Consider the following 19392-nt stretch of genomic DNA (forward strand, 5'->3'; position numbering starts at 1 on the left):
AGTCTATTTGTAAGCTCCATCGTCACCTTGATAAACCACTCGGATAAATTTACGCGACAACATTACAAAATCAACATTGTTGACATAATATTCTATTAGATAAAAGATGTTTGTATAGAATTGAAAATGTGCAATTAATTAATTACACATCAATAATAATGTAACAATTCTTGAACTAAATTTGAGATGAGATCAAAGTTTTTCCCAATAAATTCAATGATTTTCAAAAGAACAATTATTCAAGTTTCATATTTGCAAAAAAACATCAAGAAAAATAAATTAGATCTTGAAACTGTCGTATCTAGGTTAGTTGAGTTAGCTGTACTATATATAAAGCCGTTGGCAAACTTATTCCACCAAACCTGAGGCTAAAGAAACCTGTGTTTTGTATTTTACTTTTTTTTTTCTATCTTAATTTAATTTAATTTTTTTTATTTTAAATGGCACAACCAACAACAGCTAAAAGTTGAATGGTTTAAATTTCAAGATATATATTTATGTAATAAAGTTAACATCATTTAATAATATTATTTTTGAGTATCATCAAAAGAATTAAATATATTATCGCAATCTTTTTATATAAATCTCGTAACTTTTAACTTAAATGTAATTAGTAATTACATTAGTAGAAAAAACTTGGTATACACTATATATATATTTTTTTTGTATTATATTTGACTGAGAGAGGTTATTATTAATTTTTCATTTATTACAGACAACGTGCCTAACTGAATTACCAGATGTTGCACCGTGCAACGGAACAGTTCGTCTTCCACCACCCTGTGTGGAATCACCAAGTTCTGGTGGTAGTAAAGAAAGAAGAGATCAAAATACAAGAAATAAATGCCGTACTTTAGCACCAGTATTATTATTTATTGGTGCATTATTGATGGGTGGTTTATGTGTACCATTTTTTTTACATTCTGCACCAGCAACACATCAACAAAGACTTGAAGTTATCAGAAGGATACTCACTGAAGTGCCTCTTATAGATGGGTTAGTAAATAAATAAATATTTATTATTAATTAATCATTTATCTATTATTAATAATTAAATAATAATATTTAATTTAGGCATAATGATCTTCCTTGGAATGTAAGAAAATTTGTTCACAATCAACTTGGTGAAATGAATTTAAGTAGTGATCTTGGTAGAGTTGATCCATGGGCAAGATCAGACTGGAGTCACACTGATATACCAAGATTGAGAGCTGGTCTCGTTGGAGCCCAGGTATGTTTCATTATTTTTTATTGACATAAATACATTGTACAGTTTACAAAGCTTTCTTCAATTTTATTATTACTTAAAATTTCATTTCTTTTATATAATATATGTTTCAATCGAAACATCGGGTCAACTCTATTTACCCAGCTATAAACAATAAACTGAATGCCAATCGAGTAAATAAATAAATAGTAAAAATGAAAAAAAAAAACTTTCTGTACAATGTCAGCGAGTAAATAGATATACAACTTTGCCATTTCATTTGTAACGAGATATCGACTTTTCATGTTGTTTTATTGCATAAGCACTTTTGTATTATTTAACTATCATGTTTCGCTATCAACAAAACGAGTTTTTTTTTTCATTTTAAAAAAATAAATAAATAAATAAAAATACAACATCAAATGATAGAGATCAAATTTTCAAGCTTGTTATATGTGTCGATGAAGTGGTGCTTATAGCTAGCATATAGTTGTCTATTACGATATATGTTATCATTTTTTGTAATACTACACATTGATTTTCATTGGTTGGTTTTTATATATAATAATTCTTAGTAAAGATTAAGTAAAAAATAAATTATTTTATCAGTAAACTAGTCCACAATGGGACAATATAACTCTCGAAAAATGATGGTGTGCCTTATATTTTTTTAGTATATATATATATTTTGTTTACTTGACTCACTGTTGGGATTATATACATTGATCACAAGATAAATTTTGCTGGATACAAGTCTATAGCAAGGGATCTCGATAAATTACGATAGTACATGAGGTAGGTCAACAAGTGAGCTAAGTTTTGTCCAAACGAGACATCCTTCGAGATTTAATGTCACCAGCAATTTTCTTTTCCACAAAGTTATCAACAAAAAAAGAAGAAAAAAAAACTGAATCAATCAATAGAATCATATAAAAAAATTCTACTTGTATTATTACTACTACTCTATTTAATATTTTTCATTTTCTATATATTAATTGAATCAACTAGAAAAAAAGACATAACTATGAGGTAAATGAAGTTTATGAAATTAAAAAAAAAAAAATAGCTAAATGCATCCATTCAGATATACTCTGAATAAGCATAATGAATTATTGAGCCAACACAGTGTGTCCTTAATTTGATATACATTATTATTATGTATATCAAATCTTGCTTCATTATGTAGATTATAAATGCGAATTGAAGCGTGACAAAGCATTGAAACAAACCAACCAACCAGTTCAATTCAAAATGTCACAAATATTTCAATTGTGAATTGAATGTAGATACATAATATCAAAATATATATTCACATAATTTTAACACCTTTTATAAACCACGAAAATTATTGAATATCAAGAATCAAATATACTGATTTTAGTAGTCCATCTTTCAAAGTATGCCAATTGGAACATAGTAATGTGATATTCTGTTCGATAAATGACCTAAATGCAATACTAAAGTTTAGCTTTGTCGATTACCTCTATTCACGCTCGATTACATCATAGAACCCGTTTGAAATTGGCCAGCAATTGGTACTCACTCTTCTCCCTCTTATTTTCAATTTGTAAATCAGTGTATTGCCCCAAAAGCATATCACTGGCATGGCACTTGTTCATACAAATTCCCAAATTTAACTGTCATGATTATAACATCCAAGAATCTTCAAGTTGGCTTAGAAATATTGATATACATACATCAAATGAATTAATAAAGTAAACTCAAAGGTTTCAAAATCTATTGGAATATTTTTTTTTTCAAGTTTTGTAAATTAAAGTAGGTCATTGAATATTGGCAAAACTGATGCCTAATCAATAAACTTTTGAAGCTAATTTAGCTTTATAAAGTCTACTATACAAAAACTCTTTAATATAAACTTTGTAAAGATTTATAATTTAAATATTATTTATTAATATAAATATATTAAATGTAATAGTTTGTATTTAAAAACTTTTATTTTTATTTTCTATTGAATTTAAGATAATGATAAAATTTACATCAAGTTCACAGTTGACAAAGTCAAGTTGATTTAACATATTGACAGGTGTCGATATGCCAATCACGTATTGAGATTACTGAATGACGTTGCTTTATCGATGAAAGGATTTGGTTGGATGCTTGGTTGACTGGTTGAATAGAATAGTAAAGTGAGGATCAGAAATTGGTGATGATGGTGGCCGGTCAGCAAGAAGCACTATTACAGCTTCTGATCATTTTGAATACCAGCTTTAGTTAATGTACTCAATTTTCAACAACCCTAATGTAGAATTAAATCATAATTGGGTCAACCATGTAGATGATGTAAATATGTCATTGTTGTGCTATTCATTCAATAAATTGTTTGGTAATTTATTTATTTTTTTTATTCAATAATTCATACTGTTTCAATTAAATTCAATGACCTGAATTGAAATTCAATTGTTTTATTACTGATAAAAAAAAATAATAATAACAATTAGTTTAGTAAAATCACATTGTTGACATTTAGGTCAGGTTCAACAGAAAAAAAATGAAAAAAATTTGATGTTTTAGAAAAATAAATGTTTTGATGATAAAGTTTTGGAAGAAATGATACACTCGGGCTTTAAGCCATCAATGAATTTGACATGAACAATAGGATAACAAACAATGTGGTGGGTCAAGTTGACTCATGTGCATATGTCATATTTTTTTCACTATACATCTATAGAATTTTGAAAATGGAAAAAAAAAATATGAACAATAACAATAACAATTTATGGCCTATGAATTATTGTTTCATATATTTTTTTTTTATTTTTCTATATGTAATAGAAAACACCAGGTCAATATAGTAGAGAATATACATATTTTATTTTTAGCATTTCGGAATTTCATTTTCAATCCTTGGCCCCTTTTCTTCGTATGATATATACATACATATATATGTAATGAAATAACTCCCATTTGGCTACTCATGGGCTTTATCAATTCAGTCTTGTGCCATGTGGTGTATATCGTTCTATATACATGTATACAGTTATAACTATATTGGAATTATGTCATATAACTTTGAGTGCTTCCTATCAAAATTGCATATACATGCTATCAAAATATCAAGTATCCAGTTAAGATAAACTCAAAAATTTAGATGTTAATTTATATATACAAAATGTGCATATTGAAATACATTGTACCAATAGTGAGAAGATATATAATTTAACATAATTAATTGATATATGATATTACTTTTAATCGTGTATGGATACTTGTAGTTAGTATTTTATCAAACTATACCATATCATCAACAATGTGTTGTACTCTTTACTCAAAATCATCATCAACATTTATATTAACTAACCACTCTGACCCATCAACGGAAATTGATATCGTCAATAAATAGTCCTTTCCATGTGAAACCATCATAACGGATATATATTTATCAATATATGGATTCGTTCAATATCGAAAATGATATCGTCATGAAGGTAACAAATGTGCTTACATATGTTATTTTTTTTTTTCACCATATCTATACTTTGCGTGTTGAAAATATTCAGAGATAAATATTTTCAATCATACGATGAAAGGAAACGATCATTCAAATTATATATTTGTAGAAATTCATTTAAATCTCGATTGAAATATTTTTTTATCTCGATTTTTTAATAATGTTTATATAACTAAATTTTAATAATAAAAAAAAAAAAATTAGGTATAAGTTTTACAGATGATAATCGAGGGTAGAGCTACAAATGGAAACAAGTTTTTCATTAAATGTTGAAAATCATCCAGTTGAACACATATTTAATGAAAAACTCATATAAATACATGAAAAGCCGTATTTTATTTTTAAAACTTTTTTTTTTTTTTCGTTTGCATCTGTATTTACGCATTTTCGTTTAAAAATATTATTACGTTTTTATAAAAATAATTCAACCGACATTTGCCTCGTTTCATTTTACTTTTAAAAAGCCATATAAATATAATAAAATATCACATACATATGACACATTAAGCTCATAAAGTTTACTCGTAAAAAAATGAAATTACAATATCAAGTATGGTGTGTGTATACATATGTATTTCTTTTTGAACTAGATATTAAAAATTTTTATAAAAACATACAAAGTATATAAGTATGTTTAAATAATTGAATAAAAAACTAAACAAAATTACTTTCAATATACATTAAATTTAACATATTACACAGTTAAATGAATATTAATAAACTTGGAAAAATCATACAATAAAAAATTTAATCGACTCATATAAATATTTTCAAGAATAAAATGACCATCAAATTCAAATATTAAATTTTATGAAACAAGGTAAAAGTTATATAAATATATATTGAGGCGTAAATTGAGAGATAAAATAAAGTTTTAAAAAAATATATATATGTATTTAAAAAAAGCCAAAAAGTTAACTTTTCGAGTAAAATGAAACGACTCATTTTCCATGTAAATAAACACACAGTATATACTCATAAGCATAAACATACATGTACACAGCAATCTTTCGTAAACAGACAAACTGGTATACAAACTGATATTACACTGCAGTGTAGCAAAAAAAAAAAAAAAATGTAAAAATGTAAAAATGGATAAAGCAAAGTAGAGAAAAAAACAAAAGTGAAGCAAGCAAAAACAGAAGTTGTAAGCCAAAGTTGTATTAATGGAAGCTATGAGTAGAAAATCCGCATTGGTAAAGTTCAACGCTCAGAGCGCTTATGCATAAAAGCATACTCACTTGTAAAAGTGGCCTGTGGAGAGCAGTACTATAGTATATACCTAGACCAAAAAGCACTAGATCATACACGAAAATTCTCTACTATTATATCAACACAAAAATCAAATGAAATATGTAAAAAAAAAAAAATATTTTTAACCTTGAAGTAAATTAGATGAAAAAGACAAAAGTTATCAATGTTATACTACCGATTTTTGAGGTCATTGACACTAAACTAGCATTATATATTTATTTAACAAGGTGCAAAATTGTAAAAAAAAAAAGCTCACTTTTGTTATGTCTCAATCAAGAGTAAAACTAAACGAAAAAAAAATGTCAAATATTGGCTAGAGATTCTGATGGTTCGAGGAATATTTCTAAGTCTAAATTTTATAAAATTATGCTAATTGTTATAAAAATTAATTTCAATTATTTTTAGATTTTTTATTCAATTTTATTATTTTTGCTTCAACTATTTTGACATTTAATCCGTTTAATCAATTTCTCTACGAATAAAATGCCTTCAAAATGAAGTGAATGTATTGTTTTTTTTAAATAATAGTTCATATTGTTGTTATTGTTATAATAACAATATAATATTATATATAAATTTATAATAAACAGCTTACAAATATTTGTTAAGTTTAACTTTATATATAAAGAGATTATTATTAAATATTAAATATAAATATATATCGATATTTATAAATAGATTGATAAATAGTAATAGTAATAACAATAATAATAATGATGCACTATCATTATATGTATTATTCACACGAAACAAAATTAAGAGCCATGTATGAGTTAACCATCATCGACAGGATCAAGTAGTTTGTAATGTTCAATATTAGTCAAACTATGTGCCTTGAAAACCAATTGAATTTTCAACAAATGTATTTTCCAATTGTTCAATTTAAATTGTACGTTTGTATTTAATATACACATACATATGTATTAAAATTTTTGTGTACATATGTATACTACAGATCTATTTAGTATTTGACAATCAACGGTAATCCAAATTTTAGTATATATACAATTTACGTATATGTGTATTAGAAAGGTTTTCGTATTAACGGTCAGGCTATAAATGCCTATTGCAGTTTAAAATAATAATAGTTATTATTATTACTCATATTTGGCATTTAAAAATGAATTTTTTTGTTTTTTTAATTACTCAAAGTTTTAGAAAATAAAAATAGCTATTTATTAAAGTTATAATTTTTATTTTTTCTGTTTCAATCAAGAACTTTTATTATTCATCGCATTTAATTGACATTTTTCCGTTTCATTTGACCTTTATTTTTTTATTCTATAAATATTTAAAAAAAAAAAAAAAAAATTATTCATTTTTTTTTTTAACACTATAGATTATAAATAAAGTGCAAACATATCTGCTGTGTTTATATGGTGGAAGAGATGGGATTTTTGTGATAATCCAATCGTTTCACACTCACACGATTTGCAATAGTTTCATTTTTTAAATACGTTTATTTATGGGTTTAGTAAAAGATTTAAAAAAAAAGTATATATCTTTTGCTCTTTGGTAAAAGGAGGATAATATATTCTTTATTTTCTACAGTTTTGGTCGGCATATGTGCCTTGTGGTGCAGCTCAACTCAATGCTGTACAATTATCTCTTGAACAAATTGATGTTATTCGAAGATTGGCTGAGATGAATGCACAACATCTAACACTTGTTACATCAGTAAGAGGTAAATATATATACATTTTTTTTTGTACTGAATTGAGTAAAGAAAAAAAATTGATAAATTTTATTTTCAACGCACTCGTAAAATATGAATATTATGATAAAAATACTTAAATAAAATTTTTCAACAATAAAATAATAATAATAATAATATGTAATAATATGCGAAAAATTTTATGTTCACTATAAATAAAATGATTGAATAACTTTGAGATTAAATAAAAAAATAGAAAATAATAAAATCTCGACAATCCGTCTGTAAAGTTAAGCAAAAGACAGTATCCTATAAAAATAAAAATAATAAAAAAAAAATGAATAAATGTAAAAAAAAAAAAAAGAAAACAATAAGTACGAAATTTCATATTCAGTCAAGAGGGCAAACTAAACTGTAACATTGGACATCAAAAAATTTACTATTTAATATATTTGTATGTTAGAAAAAAAAAAAAAAAAAACAAAAAAAGTTCAAAAGTTTCTTGAAGAATACGAAAAATAATATCCGAATTTTACCACAAAAAAAAAAAACTTTGAATTTGGCAGTCACTTTTTATTGTTTTTTTTTTTTTTTGTTTATCCTTATTTTGTTTCTGTTTTTTATTATCTACTTTTGTATAACAACTGTGTCACTTTTCGGAAAAGTTAACGGAGAGTAAAAAAGACCCTTGCGAATATTTCCAGCTGGTATTAAAGTCATTACTTTATACTCAAGTAAAAATCAAGATTTAATCTTCATAAAAACCATCGCAAAATGTACTCTATATATTAAAATTACTGATCTTAATATTTATAATATATATTGTACTTGATATTAATAGTGACAGATGAATAGAGGATTACATGAAAATGACACACGTAGTCCAGTATTTGTATGGTTCATATATATGCGAATATAATGTTGAGTAATATTTCATGTGCATCTGCATTGCAGATACTAAAATTGTAACAAAGCATTTTAAGGTGAATCGCATTTAAATGGCTCTTCAACTTGATGATTCACTAATTGGAAAAAAAAAACTAAAAAAACCATACCAATAAAAAAAAAGACGTAGAGCCAAGAGAATATAAAAACATAAAAGAATATAAATTTATTATTACTATTATATATTTTAGGTCTTATCAATGCTCATCGAGATGGCAAAATTGCAAGTCTTATTGGCGTTGAAGGCGGCCACTCTCTAGGCAACTCTCTTGGGGTTCTGAGAACATTTTACGGACTTGGAGCACGATATCTAACACTGACACACGCTTGCGACACTTCGTGGTGAGTTAAAAAAAAAAAAAAAAAAGTAATAATAATCACAAACAATAGTTGAACGAAAAATCTATTTAACTTTCTTTGTTTTATCTATACCACTTAATCTCTGTCAAATTATTTTCACCTTTTTTCTTTTTCTTTCATTAACTGACGAAAATAATTCTAATAATAATAAGTTATTTGTTGTGGAAAATAAAGAGAGATATTTTCAAAACGCATCGATAGAAATTGAAGAAAATTATCAGTCAATCAAATTATTAATAGATAGTAATGATAAAAAAAAAAAATATATAATTAGATTATATATTGAAGATGAGAAAAAAAATATTTATAAATATATATTTGTTCATTTGTTGCGTAGGTAGATGAAAAAAAAAAATGTATATACATTTAGAAGACAAAAAAATAAATAAAATAAAAATAATAATGTTCACGATTAAATGGTAAATGGCCTCGGTATAAAGGTCAGAAAATTCCCAGTAGCATTTCGCACACAGATATACACACACCCCTGGGCAAGTGAAAAGTTGGCTGGGATTTTATGTACGTTGAATAGAAAAATGACTATTCTGGTCGGCCAAAGAGCCATTGCGCCAAATCAGAATTTTTCTTTACCATCATGTTTATATCCCTAATTTTTTTTTTTTTTTTCCCCGCTTGTTTTTTCTGTGGTCCAAAGAGAATATACTCATGTTCATGTGATCCCTAGGTGCCTCGGTGTCTCCATTTACTTCAAATGCATATATTTTTTTTTTGTTTTTTTTTTTTTTACAAAATGCATAGAAATATATTTATTACAATACTTTGCTCTTTGCTAGTCACACATCTATTTATTTGACTTTTCAATTTTTGCTGGACTAGCCTCACTTTTACGCCTCCCTCGACGATGTCTACATTGCAGAATCGTAAATAAACAGTTGGGTTGTTGGCGAAGTTGGCTGACGTGAAATTACCCATTCACTTCAACCTTAACAGTACATATATTCCCATTTTACAAAACTCGGAATCACACACAAGCTGTGTGATCTATACAACCGTTTACCGCCGCACATAAGAATAAGACGACACATGCTGAATATACCTTTATATTTTATTTTTTTCTTTTTATCTTGAATGCCCTTTTTTAATTTATTGCTGTCAAAATATTTCTACTTTTTAATATTAATAAATCAAAATAAATATCAATAAAGGAATATTATTAAATTATTGATTTTGTCCGGTCCATTTCTTATACATGATAAATTTATATAAAATTTTTTTTTTTATTATTTTTGTATTTTTTTTTTTTTTAACTTTCGAAAACTGATTAGATCTTGGACGGTGATGAATAACTACATCATAAATTTTTTTTTTTTTTTAAAAAAAGAAAATTCACTCAATCGAAAAAACGAATAAAAAATAAAATAAAAATTTATAATAGTTATGTATTTTTTAGTACTATTATATCTGTAGAATTGTTTTTAAATTTTATACATTTTTACTGTCATTATTTTTTGTCAAATTTAAAAATTTATGTAGATGTATGCAGTAAGTCTTTCAGTAAGTTAGTTTCGAGTACATGTCACATGGAAATTTCACATGTATTTTATTCAATTTATCTTGAATTTAAAATACTTTTGAAGTAAATACTTGGTCATCATCTTGTAATCCCCCCCGAAAACAACCACAAAGTAAAATAAAATAAAAATATGAAACATATAAATATTTAAATTTAAATTAAATATAAAATAATAACTTTACGATCTTAAAAACAAAACCAACAGTAAAGTTTTTATTATCGCAGATATTTTTTTATTATTTATGTTATTTATTTATTAACTTTGCTTATGTCAATACAAAATGCAACATGTACTACTGTAAAAATCACGTCAGCCAGGGTTAGAGCTCACGTAGAACGTAAATTTCTCGGTTGTATACTCTGAAAGTCAAACTTACGACCGGACTTAGCAATTCCTGTATACATTTTCTTTTTATTTTTTTTATTACTCGTGTATATTATATAGGGGGTGTGTATAACGTGCATGACAGAGACTCCAAAAAACAACTGCACCTGTTTAATGTTGCCTAGGGGGTGGTGGTGGTGGTGTACACTTGGAGAGCAAAAGTCGTCTACATTTGTTCGCCTTTTCCATTTTTCTCACTGAAGACATTTATACGAGTATACCATTTTTTTATAAAATCTTTTTTTTTTTATTTCCCACTCTCCATCTTTTTATTTTTCTCTACAATATTTTTTTTATTTTTTTTTACTTTTCTTTGTACTTAATATTATTCTTGTATTTTTTTTTTCTCTTTTACACTTATCCAATGCCTTTGCTAGAGCATGAAAAAAATGAATTAGAAAATAAAAATAAAAAAAAAAAAAGGAAAATTCATTTTTAACAGCAATTTTTATTTCCTCGGCAGGGCAGTATGCTCAGTTGGTGAGACCAATACAACACAGGACAACATACCAGGTCTCAGTGAATTTGGAAAAGTATGTAACAATATTTATTACAATTACATTAATAATTTTTTTTTTTCCTTTTTCTCTTAACGATGTTTTAAATCTGTTTGATGTAAACACTATTTTTTTATTAAGCCATAAAAGGTACTATAAAAGTGATAAAAGTACCACAAAATGGTCTATTAAATTGAGAATATTTGATGGGTTATACGATGTGAATATTATGGTATATATAGATGGAATATGGCTGTTATTAATATGGGTGGTGATGTAGAGATAATGTTGCACAGAATATTTTATGTCCATTCAATGACATTTATGGATAAATTGAAATATTATAATTACATGTAAAATTATTTTTAAAATATATTTTACATATAATTAATAATAATAATATTATTACAGGCAGTTGTGAGAGAATTAAATAGACTTGGAATGCTTGTGGATCTTTCACACGTATCAACGAGAACAATGAGAGCCGCACTACAAATCACAAGTGCCCCGGTCATATTCTCGCACAGTGCAGCACGGGCTCTTTGCAATTCTAGTAGAAACGTGCCTGACGACGTGCTCAGAAATCTGGTAAGTTTTTTTTATATTTTTTTATTTAATATCTATGTATAATAGAAAACGAATGTAGAGTTACTTGATGTCAAGACAAATGTGTGTGCGTACTCAACATTTTATTTTATTTAAAAAAAAAAAAAATTTAATTTTTTCAAATTATAACAAAACAATGAGGTCATTTTGGGTTGGAAATAATTAAAATTAAAATAACGATCGATGAACAATCCAGGTAAATAACCAAAGTACCTTTTTTTTTTTTAGATGTTATTTTAAAATAGTAAAGAAATAATTATAATCAGAATTATGACAGCGAAAATTAAACTATTGTTGTTGAAAATTTCAATTAAAAATTGATTTAAAAGTAATTAAATATTTTTGTTATTAATTTACTTTTTTTTTCATGAGCTTGTTTAGTTAACAAACATAAACAAGACAATTTAATTGTCAGTAGATTAAAAAGATTTATTTTTCAAATAAAAATAATAATTATTATTAAAAAAAAATAAATAAAAATAAAAAATTTAAATTACTTGTTATTTTACATATTTCAACAATGAATAAAATCACTCAAATGGATTCTCTACTTAAATAGAAAATTGGATATTTTTTTTTATTTTCAAATTTATTATAATACGTTGTTATTTTTTTTTATTTTATTCGTTTTTTCTCGTTTCAACTTTATCATGAAAGCTATGAAAGTGGTTTCACAAAGTTTTTCTGAACGAAAAGAGTCTCAAAGTTTAATGTCAATAAAACATTGTTATATATAAAATATGTATATGAAGAAAAGCATTTTATTGATTCAAAAACATTAGTAACAACTTTTCATTAGCAATTACCAAGTTTTTTTTTGTGAATAAACAAATTCAAAATGAAAAAAAAAATTTAATTAGTTTACTATCAAATGCTTTTTACTGTTTCAAAATTGATTTAAATTATATCAATTGCAATGGGTTTAATAAAAACAATAATTTTCTAATGAAAATTATTTTCTTTTTGTAATTTTCTTTGAATACAGTGGTAATTAAGATAATGGAATAAATTAAAAAAAAGAAAAAAAAATAATATTACTTGATGAAATTGGGTCGCGGGAAGGCTAATTATCAGGCGTCAAAGCCAACGAGCTGGGTCAATTAGTAGACCTTCACAGGCAAAACTGTTTTGAGCGTGGTTAATCATCGTTCACAAACCAACACTTGGCCTATAGCATCATGCTTTCAAGGGCCATCAGTTAATTCAACAATACATTTTTAAAAAAATATTATATTTAATTATTTATATATAAAAGAAAGAAAAAAAAATTTATTAAATTTAATCAATATTTGTCATCGTTATTAATAAATACCATTTTGGATAAACCCATTGTATACTTATGAGCTACTATCAAATTGATTTCTTTTTCATTAAAGATTATTATTTAATAAATTTCACGTAGTATTAAATAATTACTTTGTGTATGAATATTTTACGGTTAATTATAATTACACGTATTTCCATTAACTCAAAATAACTCAAATATACAAAGCTTTGATCAATAAATTTTCTCGAGTGAGACAGTGATATGGTATCGAACTCTAAGTGAAACTCCTCTCCTCATGTATCAATAGATATACGATCAGTTAATTGTGGTTTATGTGGGTAAAACCACAGTGCTATGCTTTTTGAAATTTGGGCAAATCATCTTCCTCACACGTTATCATCAATAAACCAAATAACTTTCCTATATATCTATAAGAAAAAAAGAATTATACAAACATTTTTTCTTGCATAATTTTTTAAACAAAACTTGTATTAATTTTCTACTTTTTTTTTAGATAAATAATTTTTTTTCTCTATCTTGTTTTATTTAAATGAAAAAGAGAAATAAAAAATTTTACTTTTATAATGCAGTATTCCCAACACGTATAATAAAATTATAAATGTGGTGAACAATAAATTAAAAGTAATTTTTATTTAATTTTATATTTTTGTCAAAAGTGATTCAAGAGTTTTGGAAAACTTTTAGTTAAAACTTTATGATAATATATAGATATGCACTTTGGGTATAATAATATATCCTATATACATATATTAGATCAATGCACGCGACTATCAAGAAAGTTGAAATTTCCAACGTGAGTGGAGAGATCACTTCCTCCAGAGTATAATATGCGATGATGTCTATAGAGATTTTGGGAAAGATAAATCAACGGATTAGTCTTTGGCCCCTCACGTTTACACTAATATATATATATGATGTTATATATTATAGAATGCATTGTCGTAATGTTTTATTATCTATAGATATATTTGAGTATTTATACAATCTACATATACACGTTCTATATGCAATCTGCATCGTCAGTTTGACTCGCTGCAGAGCTATGCGGATGCCAGTTTATTCTATCAACAAAATCACCGGATGCAAATATGGCAAAACCCGGAAGACAAGCTGGGCCGAAACTTTTAAACGGACATCCGTCTGACATCTTTGTAATATTGTTTTATTTCAAAATTTAAAAAACAAAGTTTTTTTTTCATAAATATACTTGAAGTATATTAAATCTTAAATAAGTTTTAAATAAAGAAATCGTAAATATATTATATCAGTCTTAGATGAATTATTTTTCTACGTTTAAATGCAATATTTAAATGTCTTAAAAATTTAACAGAAAAAATTTTAAAAGCTATACAAAAGAGTTATCTAAAAATCAAAATAAAATAAATTTAAAAAATTTTTAAACTCACCATTACTCCAGTTGATGAGGAGAGCTTTCGATTGATGTTGTCTTGTTCCATTCAAATTCATATCATCTGCAACAATAATTTAAAAAAAATTTATTTCATATGAAAATATTAACGGCGCTGAATTTAGAGCGAATGTGGGTTTGAGGCACCGTGATTTAACGTTTTATTAAATTTTTTTTTTTCATAATTTCGAGTTATTATCAATTACTCCCTAGAAATTTCCAACCCTCTTCTACGCTGACGATAGGACGTGTAAAAGGAACGAAAATACTAATTAGTTAATTTTCACGTTTAATTTACTGAATAGATCAATCAATCAAAATACATAATCATAAATAAATCATACGTAACATAGACACACTTCACGTTTTATAAATAAAATAATAAAAATTGAAAATATAAATATAAAAAAATAATAAAGTTTATGATGCACTGAAGAAAGATGAGGCACTCGAAAAAAACATAAACATCTGAGCACACATGAGGCGACAATTTTTTTTGACTTATATTTTCCATTTTTTTTTTTTTTATTGTTATTGTCGTATATTTATTTATTTTTTTATCTTGAAAATTTATGAGCAATAAGTATAATGGTAAAGAAATTGATTCATCATGGTACTGTACTCTATTTTTCAGGCAAAAAATGGTGGCGTTGCCATGATACCATTTTATACGTACTTTATAACGTGCAACAGTACAGCAACGATAAAAGACGTGATCGGTGAGTGAACACTTTTCTATTTGTTTTTCTTTAACAATCTGTCGTCTGCATGATGAAGGAAAAAATATATATAGATTTTAAAAAAACCCATATCAATTGGTCTTGTGTATTTGTTTTAGCACACATCAATCACATAAGAAAAGTAGCTGGTATCGATCATGTTGGTATTGGTGCTGGTTTCGATGGAATAAATTTGTAAGTTTCATCTTTGAATTATCGATTACTATATATCTTATTTTCACTTGTTTTGGAATGAAAAATATTTGCTATTTAATTTTTTTATTTAAAGTTTTTTAACAGATGAAAAATTTAAAATACGAATTGATTTTAAAAGTAGTTGACAAAAGTCTTCATGACTTAAATCAATCAAATTTATCACTAACTTTATTAACTTCATGAAACCACAAAAGTTGATAATTATTCTTTGGAATTTCATGTTACTTCATATGGAAGTTTGTTGAAGTTATATATCAATGAACTTCAAAAACTATTTACAGATAAATTAATTAATTTTTGGTCTTTGAAGTAACATAGATTGACAAAGAAAAAAAGATAATTAAAAGCACGTTTTTATAGATGAAACACATTGATAAAATTTAATTGTTTTTTTGGTATATATTGTAGTACACCAACTGGTCTTGAAGATGTATCAAGATATCCTCAATTACTGGCAACATTACTTGAGGATCCTACTTGGAGTGAGGATGATATAAAAAAACTTGCTGGTCTTAATTTACTACGAGTTTTTGCTAAAGTTGAACAGGTAAGTTTCTCATATCATATTTTCATAATTTATTGAATTAAAAAATTTAAATTAATCAAGCTATATAATTGATTAAATATGTAATTTAATTTTAGATAAGAGACGAGTGGCAAAAAGCAGCAGTATTACCAGTAGAAAAAATAAGTCCACCAGATAATTCAGCATGTGCTTATGGTGCATCCTGATCTTCCTTGAGAACAATTGTTCCAGGATTTCTTGACTTGGGACATTCACCAAAAATTGAACATGGTCCACCAGATCCAAACACCAAAATACGAGTAGTAAAAACGTAAAAATAATTTGTCTTTTTTCAATAAAAAGAAAAACTCAAATCGAACAATTAAAAAAAAAACTATTCTATAATAATATTCACATTGTTATTTTTATTTTTATTATTAAAAAAAAAAATAAATAAAAAAACATATATATATTTAAACAATGAATCATAATAATAATAATAAAATATTAATAAAATGTAACAATATTGATGGTTCTGAGATGTGTTGAATTTTTTAGAGCTCAACAATTAAAAAGGATACGGATGGAATTTTAAAAATTGAATTCAAATTGATAATAATTCAATTGGATGAAAATGAATAATTGTATAATAGTAGAATTTAAAATAATATTAATAATAAAAATTCAAAGAAACATTGTAATGAGGACTGAGGACCAGTGCCAATATATAAAAAATTAATTAAAAATGATAATCAGTGAGTTAAAATTAATTAAAAAATATTAAGTAAGAAAATTTTCCATCAAACATTTCTTTCCAATGCAAAAAAAAAAAACGTGTTCATATACTAACGAAATAAAAAAATCTGTAGATAACGTATGATGGAAATAAAAAATTAAAAACATTAATAAAAAAAAAAACCTTGTATAGAAAATATATGATTTTAAATATCTTTGATAATTTTAGTTTAATTCAAAAATAATTCATAATAAGAATAATAAATACGTCGATTAATCCAAAACCTAACTGATCAATACAATAAAGTAATTTATAAATAAACTGCCTAGAACTCAGAGAAAATATTGTTAAACAAAAAAAAATTAATTAATTTAATAATTAATCATACGCCCAAACGCACAAAACCAAAGTTTGGATATTTATAATATGAATGGAATTAATGAAAATGAAAAAAAAAAAAAAAAAGAAAACAATAATAATGCAAATACGGAATCACATTTTATTCCTCTACAAGATTTTTTTAAGTTGTCAATAAATATTTATATATATAATAATAATATATATGAATATAATTTGAATTGAAATTTACAATCTTTTTTCATATTTGTACCAGCTCCTCTACAACTAGGTATTCATACATAATGAGTCATTATTAATGACAGATAAAAGTATGTATGTATATTATACATATAAATATATAAATTATAAAAATGCATATATAGGTATGATAATTGTAATTAATTATAGCTAATTATATCAATGAAAAAAAAAAAATGTACATACGGTTTATCTCAAACGTTGAGATGCGAATAGAAAATTTAATTAAACAAAAAAAATAGGTACGGAATGATATTAAGAAAATTTAATAAATGAGTCAACAAGAGAATTTATTTGTTTATTGAATTCTCGACGCGAAAATGTTTACCTTGAACATATTTGCATGAAAATAAATGAATTTAAAAAATTATATATAATGAGAGTTTAGAATAAAAAAATACTAGAATTGAAAATATTTCATTGACAGAGAAAAACTGGGTAAGAACAATGTCACTGTGAAATTTAACTCAATTATATAATAATCCCTGTTGTTCTATACAATATGGAAATATAAAAAAAAAATCTTTAAATCAATAAATAGGCTGAAATTAATTAGAATAATTCAAAAAGTATGTCAAGTGAAAATTTAAAAATAAAAAATATAATATTTTCAGTAATTTTAAACTTGAAAATTAAACAGAATTTAAAAAAAATGAAATAAAAGAATGAATTTAAAAAAAAAAAACTATAAAAATTTTAGTAGAATTTTCAGAAATGAAACATATAATTAAGAATTCATAAATAGTTAAAATGAAATTTAAATTAAAAAAAAAAAATTTATGCATAAGAATAATTGATTTTACATGGAATGACTGAGGATTAAATAGTATAAATTAAATAATACAATGAAAAAAAAAATAAATGAATAAATAAATCAACATCTTATAGAAAGTTTTAATTAAGTTGAATAGACACATCTTTATCAAAATCTTTATCATACCAGTTATCAAATAATAAATTGAAAAAAAAAAAATTCATCGAGTGATTTTCATTGAATGATTAGATTTTGCAAATAAATTACAAATTAATATTCAAAAAAAAAAATTAAGAAAATCGCTCAAGGTAAATTTTTACTTATATGAAAAATAAAAATCAATAAAAATTTAGTTAAATTTTTTTAAATTAGAAAAATGGAAATATTGAAATTCTATATTGCCATTGACTTGTTTGTCTGGCTGTTAATTTATTGAAAAAAAAAATAAAATAAATATATATAAATGAATAAAAGTTGTGACGAATTCACGTGTGCACTAATCTATTTCTTATGACGCACTCTTTCACATAATTATAAGAAATAAATTATATTAATAAATTCTTTTAAAAATAAAAATTAATTATTTAAATCTCATCGTGATGCTGTGTGTAAAACTAATATGTCAACTGATGGAAATGCAGAAATTATCACAACTAACTGAAAGCTCGAAACTTTTCTTTTTTTTTTCTATCAACAAATGAATATTTATAGTGGAAAAAAACACCGTGAAATTACAAAATGTTTATAAATTTTTTTTAAATGATTAATTTAACATTGATTAAAACTTTTTTTTAATTTTATTTTTCATGCAAAAATAACAAAGATATAGTCAGAATTGAATTGGCGTTTGCCTGACCATTCATCGTTATTACTACTGACACATGAAAATATAACTTTATTGGCTCATTGCTCATCATAATCAGTCACACGCTGATTTCGTCACATTTCAAGCAAAGATAAAAAAAAGATGATACATCATTAATCTAGTAAAACTTTAGACTCAAGACATTTAATGCTATGGATTAAGAAAAAAAAGAAAAAAAAAAACATAGACCCAGAAGGAATGATGAAATAAGATAAATAAATAGTTGTTTCAGTTTTTTTTTGATGTTAGGTATTCATGATGTCATGAGAATATTAAATGAATAAATTGTACTTGTGAAAATTTTAATTTGTCTTGTCATACAAAAAAAAATTCAATCAATATAAAAACAAAATAATAATAGCCTCAGTATTACATCACTGGTTATCGATTTTT

General features: G+C 24.9%; 1 protein-coding gene across 2 annotated transcripts in view; it reads left to right on the forward strand.

The window, feature by feature from the left end:
* The window catches only part of LOC122851628 (dipeptidase 1-like), a 42013-nt gene extending 22662 nt beyond the window's left edge, over positions 1-19351 (forward strand). For both annotated transcript variants that reach the window (XM_044150982.1, XM_044150981.1), the window contains exons 4-13: positions 716-996; positions 1075-1231; positions 7482-7614; positions 8721-8871; positions 11272-11341; positions 11717-11893; positions 15242-15326; positions 15446-15521; positions 15951-16089; positions 16185-19351. In XM_044150982.1, coding sequence (XP_044006917.1) covers positions 716-996; positions 1075-1231; positions 7482-7614; positions 8721-8871; positions 11272-11341; positions 11717-11893; positions 15242-15326; positions 15446-15521; positions 15951-16089; positions 16185-16274 — 1359 coding nt within the window. In that variant the 3' untranslated portion in view covers positions 16275-19351. The remainder of the gene's footprint in view (positions 1-715; positions 997-1074; positions 1232-7481; positions 7615-8720; positions 8872-11271; positions 11342-11716; positions 11894-15241; positions 15327-15445; positions 15522-15950; positions 16090-16184) is intronic.
* Positions 19352-19392: the final 41 nt, after the last annotated feature.

Source organism: Aphidius gifuensis, linkage group LG3 (genome assembly GCF_014905175.1).
Source record: "Aphidius gifuensis isolate YNYX2018 linkage group LG3, ASM1490517v1, whole genome shotgun sequence".
In the NCBI taxonomy this organism is placed as follows: Eukaryota; Metazoa; Arthropoda; class Insecta; order Hymenoptera; family Braconidae; genus Aphidius; species Aphidius gifuensis.